We start from the raw sequence: 26,601 nt of genomic DNA, 5'->3' as shown, positions 1-26,601 counted from the left end.
GAAGAAAGTATCGATATATATATTGTCACCAAAGGAATCGTCAGTCCTTGCACCGATACAATACAATTCCTTAACCTGTGTCAAGATCTTAACATTTCGAGCATCGTTTCTCTTTACCGGAGAATCAGTCTCATACACAACTCAAGCGTCGAATCAATGACCAATCAAACGTCAAACGATTTAGCCTAGGTCCGGGGTTTGAATGTGAAATTTGTTTGTAATCTTGAGATTTCGATTCGAGAAATAGCGAAATCTCCTCAGAGAGAGAGACAGAGTGTGTGCTCAGAGAGAGAGAGAGAGAGACTTATTTGATTTATGTTGATTTTGATCTTCTTCTTTTTTTCTTTATAAATTCTCAATAAATAAAATTGATTCAACAAACATTATGAATGCTTTTTTATTTGCTCTAATCATAGCCTCGACTAACAATCATAATTTACGGTAAATCAGTAAATACAAGTTGAGTGATTAAACAAAAGTCTATTTCATCAAGAGGGAATGTTCATTATTTCTGTTTATTATATTAAAGTGCATTGTTCTCAGAGTTTTTATTCCTTTTTTCATTAGACATAACATCCAAAATAAACTACAATCCTCTTCCTCTTCTCTCCCACTCCCAACAGTCAGATACTTCCTCTTCCGGTGCCTCGATTTGACAGGAAACATTAAGCCCGCTCCAAACGGCGGCCATGTCAGGTTCCTCAATCTAGAAACAAAATAATTGTGAGTTACGATAAGGGACAACAAAAACTTTTTTGTGATTTCATCTTAGCTCCCATTGTTATTTGTTGCTTGGACATCTACCTTAGTGATTATAGTCGCATATTTTGAATTATCGTGACAGTGTTGGCTCTAATATATTCGCACAACTTCCAGAATTAATAAAATGTCCTGACTGATTTAAAGAAAGTTTCTCTGTTTTCAGAGGAATCTGGATTTACAATAGGTTTACGTTATTTCAGCATGAAAAAACATGTGGATTGCAAGATAAATGATGATATATCTCCCACGTTTGTGCATACACAGTAGAATATCAATCTTGTGCATTTTCTCGCCGTTTTTTAATTACTTTTTTACTTTATTAATTTGTCAAAGTTGTCATTCAATGAACTTAAAATGTATCTACTGATTACAGTGAATTTCCTGTTACTAATGATATGCTACATGTATAGAATATTATGATGGATACAAAGATGAATGCAATTTGACATGTGAAACTAAAGAAAGACAAGTTGTCCTGGATATCCGATATCAAGCATTGCATACAGACACGTGCATACAAATACAACTTGATTTTTCAGCTGACCAAAGAAACGGAACCAACTGAACGATCTCGGTTAGAATCTATCGTTAATTTTTTCTCACTTTCCTATGTGTATGATCGTGCCTATCATGTATAGAACACCAGTGGAGAATACCTTCGTCTTTCTTCACAGGGTTGTTGTCTTAAGATACATGATGTCAACGTCATGTCAACAACTAACAATATTTGTTATATATATGTATATCTGCATAGTATGTACGCTGTACCAACAATATACCATGAGATGTATACGTTTCTCATTAAAAGGAAACGAGTGGTATACCACTGATACTGCGTACATACTACACATATATTTTAGTTATATCACATGCAAATAAATAATTTTGCCCTTTGAATGGAGTTAAGATTTACTACAGGCAGCTGTGAATTCACCGAGTGAATGAACTCACATCCGCGAGTGTGTCCGCTACAAAATGTAGTTCTATGCCTTTTGTGCCTATTCACAATCACCTTTGCATATTGATAAGTTGATCGTTTTCTCTTTTTAGTTTCTATTTTTCTTCAAGTTGATGCAATCAATATAATACACACTTATGATTTAAACATGAAAGATGGTTTTGATAATGAAAGCAGAGCACTGCAAACATGTGGTTAGCTACGGCATTCACATGAACGCTTACCCATTCACATACCGGCCCATGGAAATAAACATGGAACATAAAATAAGCCAAATGACGAACCAACAAGAGGTAATTAAAATATTGTAATATATTTACAGTTGATCTAAGTCATTATTCTGCTTAGTAACAGTACCACCATCCCACCCCTGCCTATCTCTCTCTCTCTCTCTCTCTCTCTCTCTCTCTCTCACACACACACACACACACACACACACACACACACATCCTTTGATCAGTTTGACTTAACTTTTACTATCATTCATAAGTCCAGAGACATCGTGAGATGAAACAAACGTAAATCCTCTACGCTCGTCATTTAAGAGATTTTAGTACGTATCTTGCTACGATGGTCCAGAGAGAGAGAGAGAGAGAGAGAGAGAGAGAGAGAGAGAGAGAGAGAGAGGCCTTTAGATGATTTCATATTTAATTAATAATATTAGATTTTTTTAGAACATTATAATATGTTTAAGAAATAACGACAACAACAAAACATAATAGTAGTATATGGGGTCACCCTACGGACAATGGGAATTAGCATTAAAAACACCCCTGGGTCAATCTACGGACAATGGAAATTTAACATGGCGAAAAATCGTGGGTCAATCTACGGACAAGGGGAATTTAACATGGGAATAAATCGTGGGTCAATCTACGGACAAGGGGAATTTAACATGGGAATAAATCGTGGGTCACTCTACGGACAAGGGGAATTTAACATGGGATTTTTTTTTTTTACATTTTTTTAAATTTAAATTTAAATTTAAATTTAAAAAAGGGGTAGGCAATTCAAAGACTATCTCTTTTCGAGATATATGGCTGGCCCTGAAAAGGGCCTTTGGGTTTTATGTTAATGTATTCATTAACATAAATGGCACCGCATTGGTCTTCTTCTTGTCCTTAGGCTGCGTCTTACTGTTGGTCCGTACATCAGCACTCTTTTCAGGCATCCTTGTCTTTCGACGTAGATCCTACGTATCCACAGGCTGGTGTTTGTCCTGTGGACAACGGTCCACTTCGATCGGACATACATGAGTAAGTCTGTCCGAAACATCATGGAAGACACAAGGGTGGATGACTCAACTGTAGTCCACATCTTGAAGCGACGAGAACAGGTGAATCAATGCATTGAACGGCGCTTATTTATAGGCGGAGGAAGGATTGAAACGGATTGAGTTCATTTACCAATCCGAACACGCGTTACAGAATTCAGTCAGCTCGCATCCAATCCGAAGAGAGCAGTCTGTGACGTCACGTAGTCAATATAGATTCGCTAGCGCTTGTGTGCAGTCAATCTATGCGACAGTGATTCAACATGACGGAAACTCAGAAAACGATCCAGTGGGGTGCACCAGCAGGGGAGACTGCCCAAGGGAACCCGGACTTACTTTCAGAAGAGGTGAATTGGGATTTTGTGGATTTTCTCTCCTCGCAAGAATTTGTTCCGGAACCTTCGTTACTTTCTTCATTACCGCAAGTGGAGAATTTTAGACAGAGACAGAAAGAAGAATTGGAGAAATTTATACAACGACAAAAGGAAGCGGAACAGACTTTTCTCCTACAGCAACAGCAACAAGAAGAAGAGGTAAGAAAAAAACAACAGCAACAACAGCAAGAAGAAGTAGCAGCAAAGAAACAAGAGGGTGAAAATCAAACGGTCACGGTACTGTTGGACATTTTAGCGGAGTTAAGAAGTCTGAAACAAATGTATCAGACTTCTTTATCACGACCGAAGAGAATACGACCTTCCCGAGCCAAACATGTCAACCCTGTGACTAAGCCTACCGTACCACCCTTAGTGATTTCAACCCAATCATTATCATCATCAACATTACGCAGTCCAGAAGTAGGCCTTGGCCGTGGCAAAGGCTTAAGGCAGTTAAAATTGATTGCTTAAACTCACCCCTACACCATGAAGAAAAAAGGCCCTTTTCAGGGCCACCCACATTTCTCGAAAAGAAATACAATTTCAATTTGCCAATAACTCAAAAAAAAACTCACCCATGTTACCCTTTTAGTACGTGTCTGTGTATGAGTGCGTGAGTGTAGCTTCTTATTTTAAAATCACAACTCAAAGACACTTACATTATATCATTCATTTATTCTTTTCTCCATTTTTTACAATCCAATTCACAATTTATAACACAACACTTTAATAAAAAGTTCATTAATTTCTTCTTTTCTCCTTGTTTAGTCTCTCTGTTTTTTGAATTTCTTCACCGTCACACTCTTTTCCTCTTCTTCCTCCTCGCTTTCTTCCCTTCTTCTTTTTTTCTCCTGTTTCTTTTTCTTCACCTGTCTTCTTTCTTCCTCAGAAGAATCCCTCTCTTCCTCTGAAGAATCCCTCTCTTCTTCTGAAGAATTCCTCTTTTCTTCTGACTCCTCTTGTTTCTTTTTTGGGCAATCTGGAGACCAATGTCCTTTTTCATTACAATAATAACAGGTATCTTGACTTTTGTCTCTTTTATCCCCTGTTTTTTTTCTTTTTTGACGGTCTGGACACTCTGAAGACCAATGCCCTTTCTTCTGACAGATATAGCAAGTATCTTGACTTTTATCTCTAAAGGAAGGAGAGTAGTCCGTAGGCTGGTCTGAAGAGAATTTTCTAATGACCCCTCGCAAAGCTCTGATGAAACGTTCCATCTGGTCAGTCTCTTCCATCGTTGTGCTCGGCTCGAGAGTGAAATGAATAGTGAAAGGACAAGCCACACACCCTTTTATATACGCTGGTCTACTATGACTATAAAGTAGTTTATGGTGTTTGAACTTGAGTCATTTGACTTTTTGCTTTCAAGATGAAACGATCCCATTCATTCGAGAAGAAAGAAGAAAGTAAGAGGCAGAAACGTGATCTATCGCCTCGTACCAGGGCTGAAATCTTGGCACAAATTCATGCCAGTGATTTTGAAGAGGACATGAGTGAACCAGAATCCGAACCCTCTAAACCAAGTTCACCACCCTTAGTCAACCCTGAAAAGTACTATTCCATTCGAGAGACGGAAAAGCGCTCCTCTAGAAAATTTAGAACCACGGCTTACAAATACACGGTGAAGTTTAAAGATTTCAAGGCTGAAGTGCCGTTAGAGAAAGCAGAAGGGTTCATCACTGAGGTGTGGGATTCTTTGCTCACTGCACTCAAGCGACAATGTCAACCCAAAGAAGACGATCGCTTGAGACTTTCCATACAACACGAAGGTTTGAAATCCCCTGTTTGGATCGAGTTTAGCACCCCTGCAGAATTAACTGCTTCCAAAGTCATGGACAAGATTCAACACGTACAACAATCTAATGATCAGTTTGACATCACCGATGGTAAAGCCACACTGGACATGACCCACGTCTCTCCTCCTCAAGGGACTGGACGCAAAAAGATGTTATTGGTGGACGACCTTCGCAACACCAAAACGAGTCTCGTCCGAATTAACAACCCTCATGACCAGATGTGTTTAGCCCGTGCCATCGTGGTGGGACGAACCTATGCCAACAAGAACGACACGGTAGAATGGAAAAGAACCTGGGACACTATTCAACGTTCCGACCGAGCCAAACAACGAAACGAAGCAGAACTCCTGTTGCAACAAGCTGGCCTGTCCAAAGACACACCCTGTGGCATTCCTGAGATGCAAAAATTGCAAGATGTCCTAGCTCCACGCTACACCTTGAAAGTGCACCCTCAAGAAGTGCGCGGGCCTCTATTGTTTCGAGGCCAAGATTTTAAGGACGGAAAATACATTCACCTTTATCATCACGATGACCATTTCGATACCATTACCAGTATCACTGGATTCCTGGGATATGTTTATTATTGTGAGAAATGTGACCATGGTTATAACAATCGAGAGCAACACAAACATTGTGGATGGAAATGCTCAGGATGTTTGGCCTCTCCACCCTGTCTGAGCGAAGAACCAGTGCCTTGTTCAACTTGTCTGCGCACGTTTGTCAGCCCTACCTGTTACCAACAACATCTGAAGACGCAAGGTTCACAGAAGAAATGCACTTGTCAACTGCTGAGATTGTGCCCTACGTGTGGACAAGGCATACGTACCAATAGTACCAAGGCACACGTATGTCGAGGAAAGAAAAAATGTCACATTTGTCACCACATCGTGGACTTGGAACACGAATGCTACGTGCAGAAATACCAACCCCCACCAGAGAAAGAGGACGGTCACAAGAAGAAAGGCAATTTCATCTTTTTCGATTTCGAATGCATGCAAGAGACTGGCATTCACATTCCTAATTTCTGCGTGGCTCATCGAGCGTGCGAGAAGTGCATTCAAGAACCTATCTTCAGTCATTGTCCTCACTGCAGCAAGATTCCTGGAGGACGTGAAAAAATCTTTCGGGGACCAAACACGTTAGCCGATTTTGCACAATGGGTCTTAGACCCCATCGACAAGACGTGGAGCCAAGAGGACATCGAACGTTACGGAGATTGTCATCGTCATGCCACGGTGATGGCTCACAATTTCTCCGGATACGATGGACAGTTTCTTTTGAGGTACTATACGGAACAAGGCACCGAGCGTCCTAAAGTGACTTTGAACGGAGCCAAAATCATTTTCATGCAAGTGGGACAAGTACAGTTTAAAGATTCGATGAGTTACTTGGCCATGCCTTTGAGTCGAATGCCTAAAACGTTTGGAATGACAGAAATGGCTAAAGGGTACTTTCCACACTTTTTCAATACGGAAGCCAATCAACATGCCGTTCTACCCCATTTACCCGAGGCTCACTATTACGACCCCGACAACATGCGTACCGAACAACGAGAAGCTTTCTACGCTTGGTACCAGGCTCATGCCTCTGACCCCTTCGACTTTCAGGAAGAAATGTTAAAGTATTGTCGTTCCGACGTGGACATTTTACGACGTTGCTGTGGAAAATTTCGAGAACTGTTCATGGAACACGGAGGGGTCGATCCTTTGAAAGAAGCTTGCACCATTGCCAAAGCGTGTTCCTTAGTGTACCGCCAACGATTCATGCCTGAAAAGACCGTGGCTGTCATCAGTCCTCAAACGACCCACTATGTCAAGCGTCAATACTCGGTCAAAGCCCTACGTTGGTTACATTACTTGTGCGACAAGGAAGACAAGTGGATTCAGCATGCCCGCAACGGAGGGGGCGAAAAGACCATCGGAACGTATTCGGTAGATGGCTGGGACTTAGAAAACCCCAAGATCGTGTACGAGTTTAACGGTTGCTTATTTCACGGATGTCCCGTCTGTTACCCTGATCGTAGCACTAAAAATCAGTTTTTGCAACGAACCATGGAAGACTTGTACGAGGACACTTGTCAGCGACGCCTAAAGTTGGAACAGGAAGGATACCAAGTGGTGGAAATGTGGGAACACGAGTACGATCACCGTATGAAAACCGATCCCGAGTTTAAACGCCTCGTGGAAAGTTACCAGTTCATGGACCCGCTGAACCCGAGGGATAGTTTGTACGGAGGAAGGACCAATGCCACCTGTTTGCTGTACCAAGCCGACGAAGAGAAAGGAGAAGAAATCAAATACTTGGACGTGTGTTCGCTGTATCCCTACGTGTGCAAATATTGTCGCTTTCCTGTAGGGCACCCGCAATTGCTGACGGAACACATCGACCTGGTCAACATTCGACAATACGAAGGCTTGATCAAGTGCAAAGTTTTGCCTCCCACGAACCTATACCATCCCGTCTTACCTCACCATTGTCAAGGCAAACTGATGTTTCCCTTGTGCCGTACTTGTGCCGAAACGTGCAACCAAGACCAACCTTGCCATCACACCCAGGAAGAACGTGCCTTGACGGGAACCTGGGTCAGCGTGGAATTGTTCAAAGCTCTGGACATGGGATACCAACTGTTAGAAGTGTACGAAATTTGCCACTTTCCCAAGACACAACAATACCACAAGGGTGACCCTACTCAGAAAGGCATTTTCGCCGACTACGTGGATGCCTTTTTGAAACTGAAGCAAGAAGCCAGCGGCTATCCTTCCTGGTGTCACACTCCCGAAGACCAAATACAATTCAAAGAGAAATACCGGGAACAAGAAGGCATCACTTTAGACCACATCGAGAAAAACGAAGGCAGGCGATCGTTTGCCAAAGTGATGTTAAATTGCTTGTGGGGTAAAATGGCACAACGACCGTGTTTACCCAAGACGGAATATTTGACAGAACCTTCCCGCTACTTCCAGATGATTCACGATAAAACCAAATACATGAAACACGTGGACGTCGTTCGAGAGAATTTAATCTTGGTCAATTACGAAGAAGATCTGGACTTTGTACAAGACGACCCTTTTGGAAATGTCATCATTGCGGCTTACGTGACAGCCCATGCTCGCTTAAAATTGTACGAAGCTTTAGAACTGTTAGGGGAACGCGTCCTGTACTTTGACACGGACAGTTGCATTTACATCCATCACCCGATTCAACATCACCCTAACATTGAAGGAGACCGTTTAGGAGCCTGGACAGACGAACATCCCGACGACAAGATTCTAAGTTTCGTCAGTGGCGGTCCCAAAAATTACGGCTACGAATACCGTGACAAACAAGGAGAAGTGCACACGACGTGCAAAGTGAAAGGACTGACTCTGAATTATCGTACCAGTCGAGTGGTCAACTTTGGGGTATTGAAAGAAGCCTTGCAATCGGGAGAGGATGGAAACTTTAAAGTGACCACCTACCAACCGAACAAAATTGTACGTTTACCCACTCACCACATCGTCAGTCGGCCCTTGGAAAAAGTCTATCAAATTGTATACCAGAAGCGAGTTCGACTTCCCAATCATTTCACCTTACCGTACGGTCACGTCGGTATTGGTCTGTATATAAAAAAGGAACCCTAGGCAAGATCGATAGTTCATTGTGACTACCAAGACCGAGCGAACAAGATGAATACTTTGAAAAAGACATCGTTTCAGTTTGGGGATTGTAAAAAAGTTGTATCTTCCTCTAGTGTGACTAATACTGGATGGATAAGACCCAGGCATTGCGACGGAAAATGTCCGGAAGGAAACTGCGATTGTCCATGTGGTTACCATTGTAATTGCGTAACGGAGTTTGCAGACGAGTGCGATTGTGAGCCTTGCGATGGGACCGATGCTGTACCTTGTGACCTGAGCGATGCCGTAAAGCATCATGGGAACTTTAGTACCCCTACCCCTGTCATGGAAAGTGATGCTGTGCGTGTCAGACCTGTGGGATGCGAAAGTGATGCTGCTCGTCCTCTTGGACATTTTACTGGGTTTCGTTTTAAAGGGGAATGTCCACCTTCACGTCTACCCCCTTACGGATGTCATCCAGCCCTGAGCAAACTCCTACCCATGTCACTCAACCCTCATCGAAACGAACCTGTGAAAGACGAATATTCGTTTCCTGTGCGTTCGTCGGAATACTGCGACTTTGAAAATCGTCTTCAATCGTTCAAAGGAAAATGGCCAAAGTATCTGGGAGGACCGACCCCCGAAGAATTAGCCAGAGCCGGATTTTTCTACTTGGGCGAAGGAGATAAAGTCAAGTGCTTCAGTTGCGGTGTGTCACTTCACCACTGGGAACCGCAAGATTCGGCCTTCGTTGAACATGCTCGATGGTCACCGAATTGTCATTACTTACCCTTAGTGGGACCGAGACATTGAAGTAACTTTTTACCATAATCATCTGTTCATGGATACTTTACAAGAGAACATTCGTGCTTTGCCTGTGGAGTTGAAAGAACGCATTTACCGAGAGCTGGTCAAAATACAAGTGAAACGTAAAGAACAATTGCATCCGATACGTCACCGGTGTTTGAACCACTGGTACCTGAAGGCTATACAAGGACTGATTCAATTGAAAGTGTTCCATTGGACAGACATTGATCAACGACCTCCTGGTTATAAAAAGGAATGGTTTGGTATTGACGATTCTATCTACTACATTGTAAACGTACTGCATCTAATTCCAGAGGAAGAGTTAACGAATTACCAACATCTTTCACACAATGTCAACTTGGTGAAAGAGGAAACTTCTGAACGAATTGTAATGTGTAGATTAGTGACTCAACGATTTAAATTCGACACTGAAGTGAAACCATGTTTGTGCAAAGAGTACATTTCTTGTGTCAGACCAAAGAGGATTTAGTATGACCTATTCATGGATACTTTACAAGAGAACATTCGTGCTTTGCCTGTGGAGTTGAGAGAACGCATTTACCGAGAGCTGGTGAAAATACAAGTCAAACGTAAAGAACAATTGCATCCGTTACGTCACCAGATCTTTAACCACTGGTACCTGAATGGTATAAGAGAACTGATTCGTCAGAAATTCTTTCAATGGTCAGACATTGTTCAACACTTTGAGGTCGCTAATGATCGACATGTTCATAATTATGGTTACTTCGAGATTCACCTAGTGCAACGCATTGAGGAAGACAAGTTAAAGGATTACAAACATATTTTACGTGGAATCTACTTAGAGGAAGAGGAAACACCTAAACGAACTCTGACGTTTCGGTTACAGTATGCAAGATTTAGATTCCCTACTGGAGAACGAAGATCTCTGGCTAGAAAGTACGTCTATTGCATCCGAAAAAAAGAGAATATAAAAAGAGGTTGCCATGCCACGGTTTATGTCACATGTCATCCAACAGATTCCGTGGAAGGAACTCAATAACCATATTCAAACCGTGGATCATTACCATCAATTATTACAAGAACTGTATCCATTCAATTTTGGACGACAAGTGGTGTGTGTCTTAGTGACTTGTTTTCTGGGATTTCGTTTACCAGCCGATTCTTTGTGGACTCTTTACGATCAGTACTTACCACCTCCATGGCCTTAAATGGTCACGAAAAACTCCTTTTGTTCAAAGCCTTGCGTTTTCATCTGGATACTTCTCGACCTCAACAGGAAAAAAAGATTCGTCAACTTTTAGCTACCCAAGACGTGTATGACGATGTGTGTGTAGCTTGTGACTTACACCCTCATTGGACAGATGTTCGTGACTGGAAAAAGGGGGGTTTTGAGGTTTGGACCCAAGAAGTGGCCCAGTATGCACAAGAGTTGTTCAAGGAAAAAAGTTACTTTTCAACCTGTGTTAGTGACGGTGCCAGAAGAACCCGTCACCGAGAACAACCACTCGCTTCAGGACAGGACTGTCATGGACATTCCTGAAAGGTCATTCCGGGAGGACACTTGTGTGACAATACCTCATGTAGAGACTGTAAGAACATTACACACTGTCCCTAGGACATCTTGGTTACCCAAAACATGTTGTACAGACACTTGTTTATATTTCACTTTGATCGCTTTGCTGTGTTTTATATTCCTGTACATCACTATTTGGGTTGTATGTATTTTTGTCTTTCGTGTTCATATTTGAAAAAAACATTCAATAAACGTGTTCTGAAAAAGTATATAAACTCTTGTCTTGTTTGTTTTTTCGTGTCACAAGTGACATTTCTCATACCATGGCTACCTCTGCTGTCTCTGCTCCCTCTTCCTCTACTGTCAAAGTCATCGACGAACACTTAGATCGTGCCAGTTGGGAGGCTTTGTATCTTCGCCATCCCTTTAACATGCTCATTGCTGGACCTAGCGGTTCAGGCAAAACCGAATTCGTCAAACGTTTGATCGAACATAAACATCATTTGATCGATCGACCCCCTCAACGGATCGTGTGGTGTTACAAAGAGTGGCAATCGGCGTACAACCTCTTGCGAGAAAGTCAAGGCGATTCCATCGTGTTTGTGGAAGGCATTCCTAAAGAAGACGATGGCATCGTCTCTGACTCCCGTCTAACCCATTTGGTCATTTTCGACGACATGTTAGGAGAAGACGAAGAAGAAATTAAATTGTGGTTTACGCGCAAAGGGCATCACCGTAATGCCAGTGTCGTTTACATCACCCAAAATTTGTTTCAACAAAGTAAAGCCCATCGCACCATCAGTCTCAATGCGCATTACGTGGTCTTGTTTAAAAGTCCTCGAGATAAATCGCAAGTGCAAGTCTTAGCCAAACAGTTAGGAACGCCTTGGCTGACTCAGGCGTACGACGATGCCACTCAAACGCCACACGCCTATTTACTCGTCGATTTGAAACCTACGACCCCCGAGGATTTGCGATTTCGTACCCACTTGTTTCACCACTGGTGCCAAGACGGAGGGCCTGTCCTGTACACGTCTCCGTCCTCGACTTCATTTCACTCCCCATGAAAAAATCTATAAAAACCTCAGACCCTTTTTCGTCTGTCTCACACAGTGTGAACATGACGTCCCTTCAGTCGCATCTTCCCGTCAAATTGATTCGTGCCTTGTATGGCATCAGTCGAGAAAAAGATCCACAAACACGAGCCCGTGTCTTAGAAGCTAGTCTCAAAGAAGTCTTACGATGGTTCACGGTGACGGCACGTCAATTACTCCAAGGAATCATTCAGATTCCTCATCAAACTCAACGCTTTTTCGATCGAAACAAAGTCGCTTTGGTCCAACTGGCCGATCCCCGCATCGACACTCAAACCAAAAAACAAATCATTTTGAAACCTGGAGGGAGCGGTACTCTAGGAGGGGTCATCATTCGCTCACTCTTAAGATGGGATCCTAATGCCCCCAAAGTTCTCCCCAAGACAAAAGTCCAACGAAGCCCCAAGAAGAAAAAGAAAAAGACCAGGTCCCCAAGAAGAAGAATAACTTCTCCAGTGGCAGGACCCTCCTCTTACCAGACACCACCACCATCACCCCGGAAAAAGAAAAGAAGCCCCCAGAAAAAGAAACAGAGAAAAAGTCCCCAGAAAAAGAAAAGTCCACAGAAGAAGAAGAAAACTAGTCGCAAGAGAGGCACTTCGGCCAGGACGCAACCTTACACTCGCAAGCCACGACCTGCCACAGCGTCTCCGGCATCCTCACGTTTGTCCACTTCTCCGTTGATGTCACCAGGAACTGAAGAGTACTTGGAGACGTTGATCACACCAAGAACTTCTCCGTTGATGACCCCCAAAAGAACTTCCCCAGTGGCAGGACCTTCCAATTTAGCGGCAGTGGCTGCTGCTCACAAAGTACCTTCTCCCAAAATCAAAGTCCATGAAAGATCGGGCATGTTACAAAGTTTACTGGATTTGTCCAAGCAAGAACTGGCTCGATTTAGTCCGTTACGTACCCCTGCACGACGTGTCATGCCTGTCCTCAAACTGATAAAACGTAAAGACAATCAGTGGCGACGAGTTCCAATATAAAAAGACCTGTGACCAAGTCGGGGGTATCAGTGAACTTGTAAAAGATGTCACCTCCAAGAAGCCACAAAAGAAAGAGACAAAGGCAGACGCGTCATCCGACAAAGCGCTTAGCCAAGCATCGACGTTACCCTAAAAAAAGACACAGTCGTTCCAAGAAAAAGAGGCGTCAACAAAGGGGAGGATTCCTTGGCGATTTTCGGAAAAACATTGTCACCTTTATGACAAAGCGATAGTCCCAGAAAAAAAAGATAAAAGGGTGTGCGTTAAGTCATCGACGTTAGTGTCTGTTCAGTGAATGTCCCGGAACCCACAAGCAAAAATGTCACCCTCCAGAAAACCCCAAGGAAAAAAAAGGAAAGGACTGCCACCACGTTTAGCCAAACATGGGGACCTGTTATCTGTCCTGTCCAAAGCTTCTCCACCCCTACGAAAAAAACTCATTCAAACGGCCTCCAAAGAGGTCATCGATACCGTGTGCGAATGTTGTTTGAACGTTTTGAAAGGCACGATCCCTTTGTCCAAACACCAGAAACAATGCTTAGGCAAACATCGTCACGTTCTTCGGAAAATGGTTCAAAAGAAAATTCCCATTCGTCAAAAAAAGAAGATGTTGGTCCAACGTGGAGGCATTTTACCTCTCTTGTTAGGCCCCATACTAAAAGGAGTCTTGGGAACCATGTTGGGAGGACTGATGGGAGCAAGATAAAAAGGCCTTCGGAAGTCCCAAGATCTCAGAATTCATCCCTGACAACCCCATGGAAGGACGAAAACTAGCTTTAGTGCCTTACAAACGATGGATGGAATACCATCGGTGGCAAGAACAACGCACCCCGCATTTACCTCCCAATCCCAATTTGAGCGAAATGTCCCAGTTACAACACGAATTGCAGTCCTTGATGGATCGTCAAGATTTGTCCGAAACAGAAAAATCGCAAAAGTACGGTCAACTCTTGCAACGATTGCAACTCTTTCACCAGAAAGCTTTAGACGAAACAGCTCTACCCACTCTGAAAGATTTTAAGACCTTGATGAAAAGTCCAGCACCATCACCAGTACCAGTACCAGTACCAGTACCAGTGGTCAAGACAGAAAAAGGAAAAGAAGAAGAAGAAGAAGGGTTTCAAACTCCACCAGAAAAAGTACGCAAGTTAACAACACCACCTACCTCCAGAATTGGATGGATTAAAAAGATGATGGCCACCCCTTCTTCCTCACAAGAGAAAAAGAAAGTGAAGACAGAAGTGAAGACAGAAGTGAAACAAGAACAGATATCCCCTACACAGACATCCTCCTCCTCTTCGACACCTATTGCTGGTCGCACACGCAAAGCCTTGCAATCCAAGAAAATACCCCAAGAGAAAAAGAGTAGCCTCTTCCAAGAGTGGGTGCCTTATTAACACATCAACCAACACAAAAAATGGAAAAAGTCTTAGCCAGCATTTACTACGATCCCTCCCATCCTGCAGGTTACGCAGGAGTTCAAAAATTGTATCGTGCTGCCAAAACTCGACTGAAAAGTCTCCGTTTACCTCAAGTGCAACGATGGTTACAAGAACAAGCTACCTACACTTTACACAAACCCATTCGACGCAAGTTTGCCAGAAGTCGCACCCGAGTGGAAGGCATCGATCATCAATGGCAAGCCGATTTAGCCGATGTCTCTCATTTAGCCAGCTACAATCGTGGCTACAAATATTTGTTTTGTGTCATCGACGTCTTTTCCAAATTTGCCTGGGTCGTGCCTTTGACTTCCAAATCGAGCAGCGAGTTAGTGCGAGCCCTGCAACGGGTGTTGAAACAAAGCGGTCGTCGCCCTCTTCGATGGCAAACGGACAAAGGCACCGAATTTCTGAACCAAGCTTTCCAAAAAGAATTAAAGAAACGTGACATTCATTTTTTTACCACCGAGAATCCCGAAACCAAAGCCAGCATCGTGGAACGTTTTCAACGTACTTTGAAAGAACGCATGTGGAAATATTTTACGCATCACCACACTCTGAAGTACATCGACATCTTACCGCACCTGGTGCAAGCGTACAACCAATCTTACCATCGAAGCATCGGACGTGCCCCGCAAGACGTGACTCCCGACAACGAAGTGCTGGTGTTCGAGCGCCTGTTCGGTACGTCCCCGACGAGGGCTGTCCCCAAGAAAAGTGGAGAGTTGACCGTGGGAGATTGGGTGCGCATTGGCAAAACCAAACGCACTTTCGACAAAGGTTACTTACCTAACTGGACGACCGAACTGTTTCGCGTCACTGGACGAGTACATGGCCGTCATCCTGCCGTCTATAAATTGGAAGACATGAACGGAGAAGTACTCAAAGGAACGTTTTATTTGCCCGAGTTACAACGTGTCACCAAAAAAGAAGACGACGTGTACGACATCGAAAGCATTCTCGAACGCAGAACCCGTAAAGTGGGCAAACGACGTGTCAAAGAAGTCAAAGTACGTTGGAAAGGATATCCACCCAGTTTCGATTCTTGGATCGACGCTTCGCAAGTCATCGACTATAAAAAGAAGAAGTGACCATCATGCCCTTTCACACAGCAGCAGACGCAGCTACGTCGACCAGTCCTTCTTCCCCTAGTTCTTCTGTGCAAGATTTACAAAAACAACCCTTGTGGGTGTGGTGTGGAGAACGTGTGCCTAAAACGCAAATCGTCTTTTTCTGCCAAATCTTCGTGGTGTATTGTGTCATCGGGGCAGCCATCGCCAATTTGAGTTTGCAACAAGGAGACAAACAATTGTGGACCATTTTATTGAGCAGTTGCATCGGTTACCTGCTTCCCAATCCCTCCCTGAAATTCTCCTCGAACGGGAACGTTGTGTCCAGTGCCAGTGCCAGTCACCACTCCAACAACCACAACCAGAACCCCATTTTGGGCGGAGACACACCTCTGACATCCACTAATATTCCCTCAGACAGCCACAGAACTCTGGAATTATGAGTCACCAAAACCAATTTTACTTAACCTTACCCAGTGACAGTTCCATGGAGGTGTTTCCCCACAACACGTTGTGCTGTTACACGGCCAAATTACCTCAGGCCATCCCCTTAGATCACGAAGCCCATTGGGAAGTGGCTTTAGTGGAAATCATTCACCCAACCCAAGTCCTCAATGTCCTTCCCAATCAAAATTTTTTTCATGTGGAAGTTCATGACGAGTCATTGCAACAGGAGTTGAATAAGAAAGTCACGTATGACAATAAAATCTATAATGAGAAAACTCAAAAATGGACCTACCACTTTTTCATTCCCCCAGGTTATTATTTCAGTGGTCAACATTTGGTCAACGTCATAGCTGCCAAGTTTAATGGCGTGTTTGGGAAAGCTTTGGAGCATGCCAAAATAAGTGTCACCATGGAGTACCACAAAGTAGCTCGTCGCTTCTCGATGAAATTTGAGCGGAGTAAAATCATGTCCATTTTATTTTGTCCTGAATTGTTTGACATGTTGGGCGGAGACATGAACCTGAGAATGACCATACTCAAGAACAACGAATTACCCATCGTTTACGACAACGAGTCTTTTAGCAAGTTATTTCGTACCCCAGTAGAACTGAACCAAGGACTGAATTTGATGTTCGTGTACTCCGATGTGGTGGAATACAACGTGGTGGGACACACCTCCGTGCCGTTACTGCGTGTCATTCCTTTCAAAGTGGATTCTGCCGCAAACGCTGACGAGGAAGGTGGAAACACTTACCACGTTCACCGCGAATTTGTCCATCCTCATTATTTGCCGGTCAGCAAGTCGTATTTGGACACGGTCAACATTACTATAAAAGGAGATTTGGGACAAAATATTCCATTCACCAAAGGAAAAGTCACGGTGAAACTCCATTTTCGAAAACGGTTCTCTCACGATTCGTAAGCAAGTCATGTATCCAGTGTACCAAGGGGTTGCACGACAGCGAGGACACGGTTTAGGAGATATGTTAAAATCGGCCTTTCGTTCGGTGGCCCCGGTGTTGAAACCGATGGTGACACGCGGATTGCACGCCTTGAAAGATGCGGCACTGACGCAAGGCAAAGAATTTCTCCAAAATGTCATCATCGACAAACAAAACCCTAAAGAAGCCTTCATGAGAGCAGGCAAAAATGTCCTGCTGCAAACGGGTAAAGACATTTTAGGCCGACGAGACACACCTATAAATGCCCTGCACGCTACCGAGTCAGGCATTCAGCAAGGACAAGGCAGAAAGAGACGACGAAGAAAACACCCTTTCACCAGACTTCAAGCTAGAAAAGCCAAGAAAAGAAGAACCGTTCGAGACTTAGACGTTTTCGATTATTGAGACACAGAAAAAAAATGATGCACCGAGAGTCATGTGCTTGTTCCAAGACGGAACTGGATATGTTTGCCATGCCCCCCACCATGATGACGATGCAAGAATCGCAGTGGGTGGAATTTCATCCCGTCTCCTCTTTGACGGATTCCGCTCCCATCGAGTTCGAAATCAAAGGACAACCCGAAGATTACATCGATCTGAATAGCAGTTACCTGTATTTGAAAGTCAAAGTGATCAAAACTGACAACACCAATCCTGGAGCCAATGATAGGGTAGCGCCCGTCAACAATTTCATGCATTCCTTGTTCAGCGAAGTGGACTTGTACTTGAATAACAAACTGGTCAGCAGCAGCATGGATACTTACCCATATCGTGCCTACTTGGAAAATCTCTTGACGTACGGAAAAGAAGCCAAGAATACTCATCTGGATGCTTGCGTGGTATGGAAACCTGACACGGCAGGTGCAGGCACGTTTAGCGACACAGCCCTGACAGAAGATGACAATCCTCACAATGTGGGGTTTAACACACGTAGAACTAAAATTTTGCAAGGACGTAGTTTAGAACTGATGGATCGTTTGCATTTGGACATGTGGTTACAAGAAAAGTATTTACTGAACGGAGTTGATATTCGCCTGAGACTGAATCGTAGCACTGCCGCTTTCCATTTGATGGCCCATGCCAACGAATACAAAACTGTTATCCAAGAAGCCAGACTTTACGTACGGCGTGTGGAAGTGTTACCTAAAGTGGGAAACGACATCAGTCAGACGTTGAGCAGAACGAACGCCAAGTATCCCATACGACGTGTGGAAGTGAAAACGTTCACCATTCCTGTTGGACAGCGATCCATGATCGAAGATCATCTGTTCCAAGGACAGTTACCCAAGCGTTTGATCGTTGGTATCGTCAGGAATTCAGCTTTCAATGGACTTCACAACGAAAATCCTTTTGAGTTTCGACACTCTAGCGTGTCCAAAATCGAAGTCAGTCGTGACGGCAAGACCTTGTGTACACGACCCTTTGAGCCTAACTTTGCCCAGAACAATTACTTGAGATCGTACTTGTCCCTGTACGAAGCCACCGGACAGTTAGGAACCAATACCAGTCACGGCATTACGTACGAAGATTATGCAGGAGGCTATGCTTTGTGGGCTTTTGATTTCACTCCAGACCAAGGCAGCGACGAAGGACATTTCCACCCTATAAAATCTGGCCAGATTCGTGTGGAAATTCAGTTTGCAAATCGAGACCCTGCTGATCCAACGTTGAACGTGATCCTGTATGCAGAATTTGACAATACAATAGAAATCAACAGTTTGAGAGAAGTCATTCTAGATTATTAGAAAGCCATGGAAGACTGTTATCCCTCTTTACCTAGTGAAGAAACTTTGGACATGAAATGTGAGGAGACCGTGGAAGGAGAAGAATCTCAAGACAAAGACGAAGAAGATATCATGATGAAGTCGAGATGGCCAGAACAAGAAGCCCATTTAGTCTCCTGTTTTGCCAAACACTTGGTCGACAAAATAACGGAATTGATCAAGAAAAATTGTTATGGATGTCAAAACGATCATCCCAGTCAAATTCAACACGATAAATGCCTGATGTTGAGTCAAGAAGAAAAATTGGACGAGTATCTGGACGAAGCTTGGAGTCTCATCTCGAACAAAGACGTGTTGCACCAGTGGTATAAAGACTTGCGTGAACATTCTTGTCCACCATTAACCACTCAAGAGATCCATCGTATCGAAGCTCTCCTGAATCAGAGTGAGGAAACAGAACGAATAACCGTTTATTCGTCAGACATTTTCAAGCAAAAAGTCAGGATCGAATTGACAACTTATTATTACCTGTGAAGAAGAAGAAAAAAACAACACAGAAAACAATGGATACCTGGGAACTTTATTACCTTTTGAACCATAGTTCGTATACGGCTTCTTGGAATCCTGTCGTCTGTGCTAAAGATGAACTCCCTCATCGCAAACCTAAAGACCATCAAGCTTACGTGATCAACACGGACGAAAGTCATCTCCCAGGAACCCACTGGGTAGCCGTCTACTTTCCTCAAGAAGGATGTGTGGAATATTTCGATTCGTACGGATTGCCCCCTTTGGAAGACGATATCATCGACTTTATGAGAAGAAATGCTCAAACCACCCGATTCAATAACGTGAAATTACAAGGCACAGATTCCTTGGTGTGTGGACAATATTGTGTGTATTTTCTGCATCATCGCAGCCTGGGCTATTCCTTAGAACATTTAGTGACTCATTTCGATCCTCGTTCTTCTGCTAGAAATGATGTGAAAGTAGATCGATGGTTTTGTGACCATTATGCTTATCTTTTGTCTCAAGCTAGGAAACGTAGTGTCCATCAATGGCCTAATGATTTCCAACAGTGGAAATCACAATTTCATTCACAACGTTGTCAGCCCTGTTTAAAGTAGATTGTTCATTGAGAAAAAAGTTTGTGATTTTAAAAAATTATTTGATGTTATAGTGTTGGATTATTGTTAAAAATGTTAGAGTTGTTGTTTAGTGTTAAGTGATTTTTTGAATAAAAAATGTTGTGTTTTGAAAAAAATGCCTTTGTCTTTTGTTTAGCTATAAGAATGTTGAATTGATGCTCTTTCATTTCTTACTATCCCTCTCATGAACGTTGCGGCTCGAAAATCGTGTGGGGATGTTTTCCTTCACGTCCGCGCTTTCACTATAATAACCGGGGTTGTTTCCAGTCTAGCCATCCATTGTCGACTCATCCTCCTACGAAGATGTGCTCCAAACTAGCTAAGCTCAACGAAGCCTACGTGAATTTGCATAGGGTCAGACACAGTCTGATACCGAAGCCAGAAGAAATAGAGAATGTGAGAATGTTAAAAATCACTGAAGACCTGATAGAAGAGCTCTTCAGAGAAGAAGTGAACAGGGAGAAAGAAGAATGGACAGAGAAGTACAGACTTCAAAAACAACAACAACAACAACAACAACAGCAGCAGCAACCTGAACCTGACAGAGGCTTTGTCGATTGTCGTATCGACACCAAAGAATTCTTCTTCTCTTTCCGAAGAAGCAGACCTATTGCCAGAAAGTCTATCCTCAGAGGACATCGCATTCTTAGAAACTGAAAAAAGAATGCCATAGCAAACAAAAAAACAGCCCTTTTCAGGGCTACCATAATACTCTAGAAAAGAAATAACGATCGATTTGCCAGTGTGTGTAGGTAGAGTAGTGTGAAAATAAACACTAACTCTCTCTTAAAAAATGTGAGGGTATGTGTTGGTGTGTTAGTGTTTGTAAGAGCTCAAGTAAGTTGGTGTGGATAGTAGATTAAAATGATATCTTTTCTAGTGATTGAGGTGTATATTTGGAGTTAGATTGAATTGCTTTGCGTATGTGGATAGTCTATTGAAGTGATTTATAAAAAATTTTACAATAGTGATGGGTAGCATAAAAAGTGAGTGAGTGTTTCTTTTAGGTCGGCGCGTTGTTGTTTTTTTTGGTCATGATCTAGGTAAGATGAATTTTATGTTATTAGGGGATGTTTTCCATCACGTCCGCGCTTTAAGTATAAATTGAAAGTCGTTCGGCAGTTCAGCTACCCTTGTTGATTGATCAACACCAAAAATGAACACGAGACTGGAGAAACTGTTGGAACTTCATGTGCATCTGGAATATGCCAGGCGCATATTAAATGAACTGGCCGCTGAAGCCATTGTCGAGGAGGGAAGGATAAGAGAGGAGGAAAGAAGAAAAAAAGAAGAGGAGGAGAGAAGATATAAAGAAGAGGAGGAAAAGGAGAGAAGAAATTTCAAAATCCCAGAGAGCGAAAATTGGGATTCTGAAGCAACATATCCTGCCTCTGCTCTCTCCCCCCAAAAGGTAAAAAGTAACTGGGGGATAAGATGCGTATGTGGCGCCAGGCCTGGAAGGTGCCACCATTAACCAGGTGCCCATGAAGTTCCAAACAAAACAGCCCTTTTCAGGGCTACCCAATACTCTAGAAAAGAAATAACGATCTATTTGCCAATGTATGTAGGTAGAGTAGTGTGTATATAAACACTAACTCTTATTTTAGATAGTGTGAGGGTATGAGTTTGTGTGTTAGTGTGTTTGTGTTTGTAAGAGCTAAGGTATGTTAGTGTGAATAGTAGATTATGGGTTTCTTAGCGTATGTGAAGAGTATAGTTAGGGTTTTATTATATGAAATGAGAAAGTAGGGGGATGTTTTCCTTCACGTACGCGCAATGTTGGGTTATCATCTAGGTAAGATCCATTTTATGTTTTAGGGGGGATGTTTTCCTTCACGTTCGCGCTTTTCGTATAAGAACCCACAGTGCTCGTTGTTCAAACCATTCTGCAAAGAATACAAAGAAGATGGCTTCTAACCAAATGGACAAAATGGAAAAATTGCAAAACGTCCTCGACAATTTAGGAATGATAGAGCAAATGTTGGTTAACCTAAACGAGGATCACTATTCATATAGTCCCCATCGAGTGAAGATGGAGATAAACAATTTACGAAAAATGAAGGTAATCATCAGTGATCTGTTGAAAGAAATAAAGGAGGAGAAGGAGGATGAAGAGGAAAAGATAAGAATAAGAACATGGAACGAAAAAATTGAAAAAGAAGAGGAAAATGAGAAGAGGAAGAAAGAAGAGGAGGAGGAGGAAGAGAAGAAAGAAGAGAAGGAGAAAAAAAAGAAGAGAAAGAGTGTTGGAGATAAAATAAGAAGTTGGTGGAGGAAAAGAAGAAATTAGAAGAAGAAAACCCAAAGGCCCTTTTCAGGGCCAGCCATATATCTCGAAAAGAGATAGTCTTTGAATTGCCTACCCCTTTTTTAAATTTAAATTTAAATTTAAATTTAAAAAAATGTAAAAAAAAAAAATCCCATGTTAAATTCCCCTTGTCCGTAGAGTGACCCACGATTTATTCCCATGTTAAATTCCCCTTGTCCGTAGATTGACCCACGATTTATTCCCATGTTAAATTCCCCTTGTCCGTAGATTGACCCACGATTTTTCGCCATGTTAAATTTCCATTGTCCGTAGATTGACCCAGGGGTGTTTTTAATGCTAATTCCCATTGTCCGTAGGGTGACCCCATATACTACTCATAATATACATCACAGTATGTGTAACACGCAACCGAGAAATTTAACGTATAATGTCGACATGGTTTGCAACTTTGTATGATTGATAAACACTGTAGGTAAATCCCAAGGAAAGTGCACACATATCGTTACGACGAACCATATTCTTGTAGGCTACTTGGTATAATTTTAATTTCAAGGTTTTAATCCAGCCCAAATTCCTTTTCTCTCTCACTCTGCGAAGTTCGTCCGTTATGCATGAGAGGCGAGTGTGGAACAGAAAGTAGAAAGGATTGCGTATGCGTGAGAGTAGTGTGGGGAACAGAAAGCAGACAGGATTGCGATGAAAATGTGTACCATATTAAATTCGTTTAGAAAACGGATATTATTAATACTTTTTATCATTATTTTTATACGTCACTAATGATTAATGTGTGGAAATTCATCATTGATCTAGAATCAACGGTACACGGTCGCTAGAATGTTTCTATATGGATATTTTTGCGCCATTGGCAGATCACAATTTGATATACCAATAGTACTGGTGCTTCATGACTGAGAGAACCAGACTGAGATAACAAAAGTAACGTTAGGAAATTAGGTGGATTACTATATCGCATGATGAGAATATATTATCTCTTAAGAATCAGTAGTTGCTAATATATCGGCATGCAAAGCTCATTCCCAATCGTGCACCTAGAACAATTCTTCTTTATAAACAAACACTATACCCTCTCTAAAAGATGAAAATACATCACAAATATCACGACCCAACGAGTAAAGAAGAAAACTGATCGACTTACGACGAAAACATATCTCTTGTTCCAACCAAGATTAAAAGCATCCACGAAAATGGCACCTTTGCCAAATGTATGATATCGTCGAAAATAGACGAATTCACAATAAACACGCGTGTGAAGTAGCGAAACACGTATTACCTCCCATATATTTCTGTCTTCTGCCCTAGCTCGTTTAGCATTCGGCTGGTCAGTGACTTCAGCGTTAACATTCAGACGTTTCTCCCCTCTGCGTCCAAGCATTTGCATTCGCTTTCTTTTCCCAGCCGCATGGCCACGACGAGTTTTCTTGTACTTTCGTAGAACACCTATATAAAGTATTTGAAAGGGTCATGTGACTGATGTGTTCTTACACAAAAATATTCCCTGACCACCCGCCCACATACGAGGGATATATGGGAAGAAAGTGAGCAAACATAATCATTTATCGTCTCCTATTTAATATTTGGATCACAACATAAGCACTTTTCCAATTAGTTAGATCGTCCAAATTGCTCGTCTAATATGTCACAATTTGTTCACTAATTTAATTTTCCGCGTTTTAATTACCCACATTTAATTAAAGTAAATTATATCATTTTACAGTTCAGGGATTGGAAAATGTAATTACATCATAATAGTAACACAACCATGATGTACACTTACCATCATTAGAACCTGACTCGTTATGATCTGTGTTGACAGACTGAAAAAAGCAGACGACAGTTAGAAGAGAACAGAAGAAGGAAACTGCAGCTGAAACGATGAAAACGATCAAAACGAATAGATAAAAGGTGAAAACTTTTTTTAACCTGACGATAGATTTGGCAGAAAGAGAGAAGGTGACAAGAAAATGTATTATTGTTTTATATTTATAGCCGTCAGAGGAATTACCTTACCTAGAAATATCAACAGAACAAATCCGAATATTTAAGACAGCGTACCATCAAGAAAATAGACTGTCGAATACAATATATATATTTATTGTTGAATGGAGAAAAGTGGAAAACAGTAATTTCATTATGGGAAATTAAATATTATTATTATTATTATTATTATTATTATTTACTTTCATCATGTTACCGCTCGGTGGCCTAGTGGTTAGAGCGTCGGCCTCGGATGCGGGAGGTCGTGGGTTCGATCCCCGGCCGAGTCATACCAGAGACTTAAAAAATGGTACTAACAGCTGCATCGCTTGGCGTTCAGCATTAAGAGGTTAGTGTTATGAGTGGTCGGCCTGGTGTCCGGATAATGTGACTGGGTGGGACATCATGCTACATGTCTGCGGCATGATGCCCCAGTGCTAGACATCACTATAAACTGCCACATTGCAGACATCGTAGCGATATGACTGAAAAATTGTTAAAGCTACGTTAAAAATCAAAATCACATCACATCACATCACTTGAAATTGTTAAGAATATTAAACTTGTATTAAAAAACAATTTTTATATTGTGATTTAAGTTTCTCTATTCACACGGAATATGGACTGAAACTGTTTAATTTTTGTTGACATTAACAACCACATCCATTCTTATGTCAACATTTAAGTCTGTATCTACCACACGGTAGAAGTGTTGCGATATTACATATATTTACTCCAGGGCCTATAGGTCTGCAGAAACAGTCCGCTAGGAAAGAGAATCAGAATAAGTAAAACCTTACCTTTGTAACGTTTGTCATCGACTTCAAGTTGGCCGGTTTTAAGCGAGGTTCATAATCCCAGACTTCCACAAAGGAGTAGTAGAGTGGGATCCAATTAAAGTCAAGATCTTTCTCCTGGAAGTCGTACAGAAAGTATTCACTGTTGGGGATAGAAGATCTGGTATCCCCGACACTGAAGTTACCCTTCTCATCAAGACCTACAATAGTGAAATACGAGTAACGTCTATAGTAAAAGTCACACGGGTCGTATAGACATTCAGCACTGACTACTTCAGTAATGGGTGTAATTTGTTAGAACTTTATTCCACATACCCTTAAAGTGACAAATACTAATTTAATTATGATTTGTGTACATCGATATTCCTATGAAAGGACATTATTTAGACGCCCAGAGACGTGCATATAGCAAAATCAATGTTAAAGTACGTAAACATTTTTGGACGAAATGAACCAAAAGATGTGATCCAGTACAATCCGGATTTAATGTCGCGCGCTATGATGTCCCAATGAAAGCTAAACAAATTCGTACTACCCTCGATTGTGACGATTCCACTCGACGCTCTCTTAATTTGACCCTAGTACATGGCCACCATTGTAAAAGTCCATAGTGATAGATAATTTTCGTCTGAATTTTTTTTTATGAGAGTTAAGGTGCAGAAAGATTGAACAGATTTCGGTAAACGCAAATTAATGTTAAATTTTAAAAGAAAAATTTATATTTAATTTAAAATGAGTAAATGCGCATACATGACCCATGTGACTTCTACTATTATGCTCTACCTCTCTCTCTCTCTCTCTCTTTCTCTCATTTTATATATTAACATGATTAATATATTTATAGCAGTCTGTAGGTCAAGCAATGTCTTTGCCATACGCATAATGAACATTCGATGACCCTGGTTGTGCATAGCAGTGTCCGCTTTTTTCTTCTCTTTTTTCAGTTGAGGTGGACTCGTGAAATATTAGCAAAACTGATATCTTTCATTTTAATGCTGCATTTTTCTTACACCTTAGCATCGTCTAACTTGACCTGGTACGTTCCGACTATTTTTTAAGTTCCTGTGTGTTTGCGATCTAACAGATCAGAGTGAATTTTTACAATAATTGAGAAGAAGACGGGAGCAGTGTGTAATAAAAGCCACAAATATTGAAGCATATAATAAAATCTAAACTCATGAACACTAGTTATTAAAAAGCTATGATCATGTTACCTTGAAATTGTATGCTGTCCATGATGTATATTATAAATACTTCAACGTCACTTTTCTCGAAAATATTTCAGAAATAGTGCCTTCGATTTCACAATCTCTGTTGCACTTTGCAGTTGGAAATGGCGGTCTAGTTAACAACGTGACGTCATTAAATGACGTCATCATAATCAAAAGAAACGTATTCGCTGTTACGGTAACATTTTTGCTAAGCACCTCCCACAATGCAGATATTCAGTCTGTGGATATCTGAGGGACTTATATATTCTCTACAAACTAATGTTCAAGATGAAAGTCGGAATTTTTTGATATTCTGTAACTGTATTCGAATTAAGATAAGAATCACACACACACACACACACACACACACACACACACATACACACATACATACATACATATGGGCAAATGTATGTACC

The 26,601-nt window shown here is 41.8% G+C and overlaps 1 protein-coding gene across 1 annotated transcript; it reads right to left on the bottom strand.

Moving 5' to 3' along the window:
* Positions 1-391: 391 nt before the first annotated feature.
* LOC149789198 (uncharacterized) lies at positions 392-26,305 on the bottom strand. The gene is made up of 5 exons (XM_089975835.1): positions 26,186-26,305; positions 24,975-25,171; positions 23,975-24,014; positions 23,471-23,637; positions 392-706 (listed from the first exon to the last, which is right to left on the bottom strand). The coding sequence occupies exons 1-5, from the start codon at positions 26,205-26,207 to the stop codon at positions 587-589; spliced, it is 546 nt and encodes a 181-aa protein (XP_089831961.1). The 5' UTR covers positions 26,208-26,305; the 3' UTR covers positions 392-586.
* Between the last annotated feature and the right edge of the window lie 296 nt (positions 26,306-26,601).

The sequence above is a fragment of the Sinohyriopsis cumingii genome, chromosome 11 (genome assembly GCF_028554795.1).
Source record: "Sinohyriopsis cumingii isolate HCF-2022 chromosome 11, ASM2855479v2, whole genome shotgun sequence".
NCBI classification, from domain to species: Eukaryota; Metazoa; Mollusca; class Bivalvia; order Unionida; family Unionidae; genus Sinohyriopsis; species Sinohyriopsis cumingii.
This window is presented reverse-complemented; position numbering and strand designations above follow the sequence as displayed.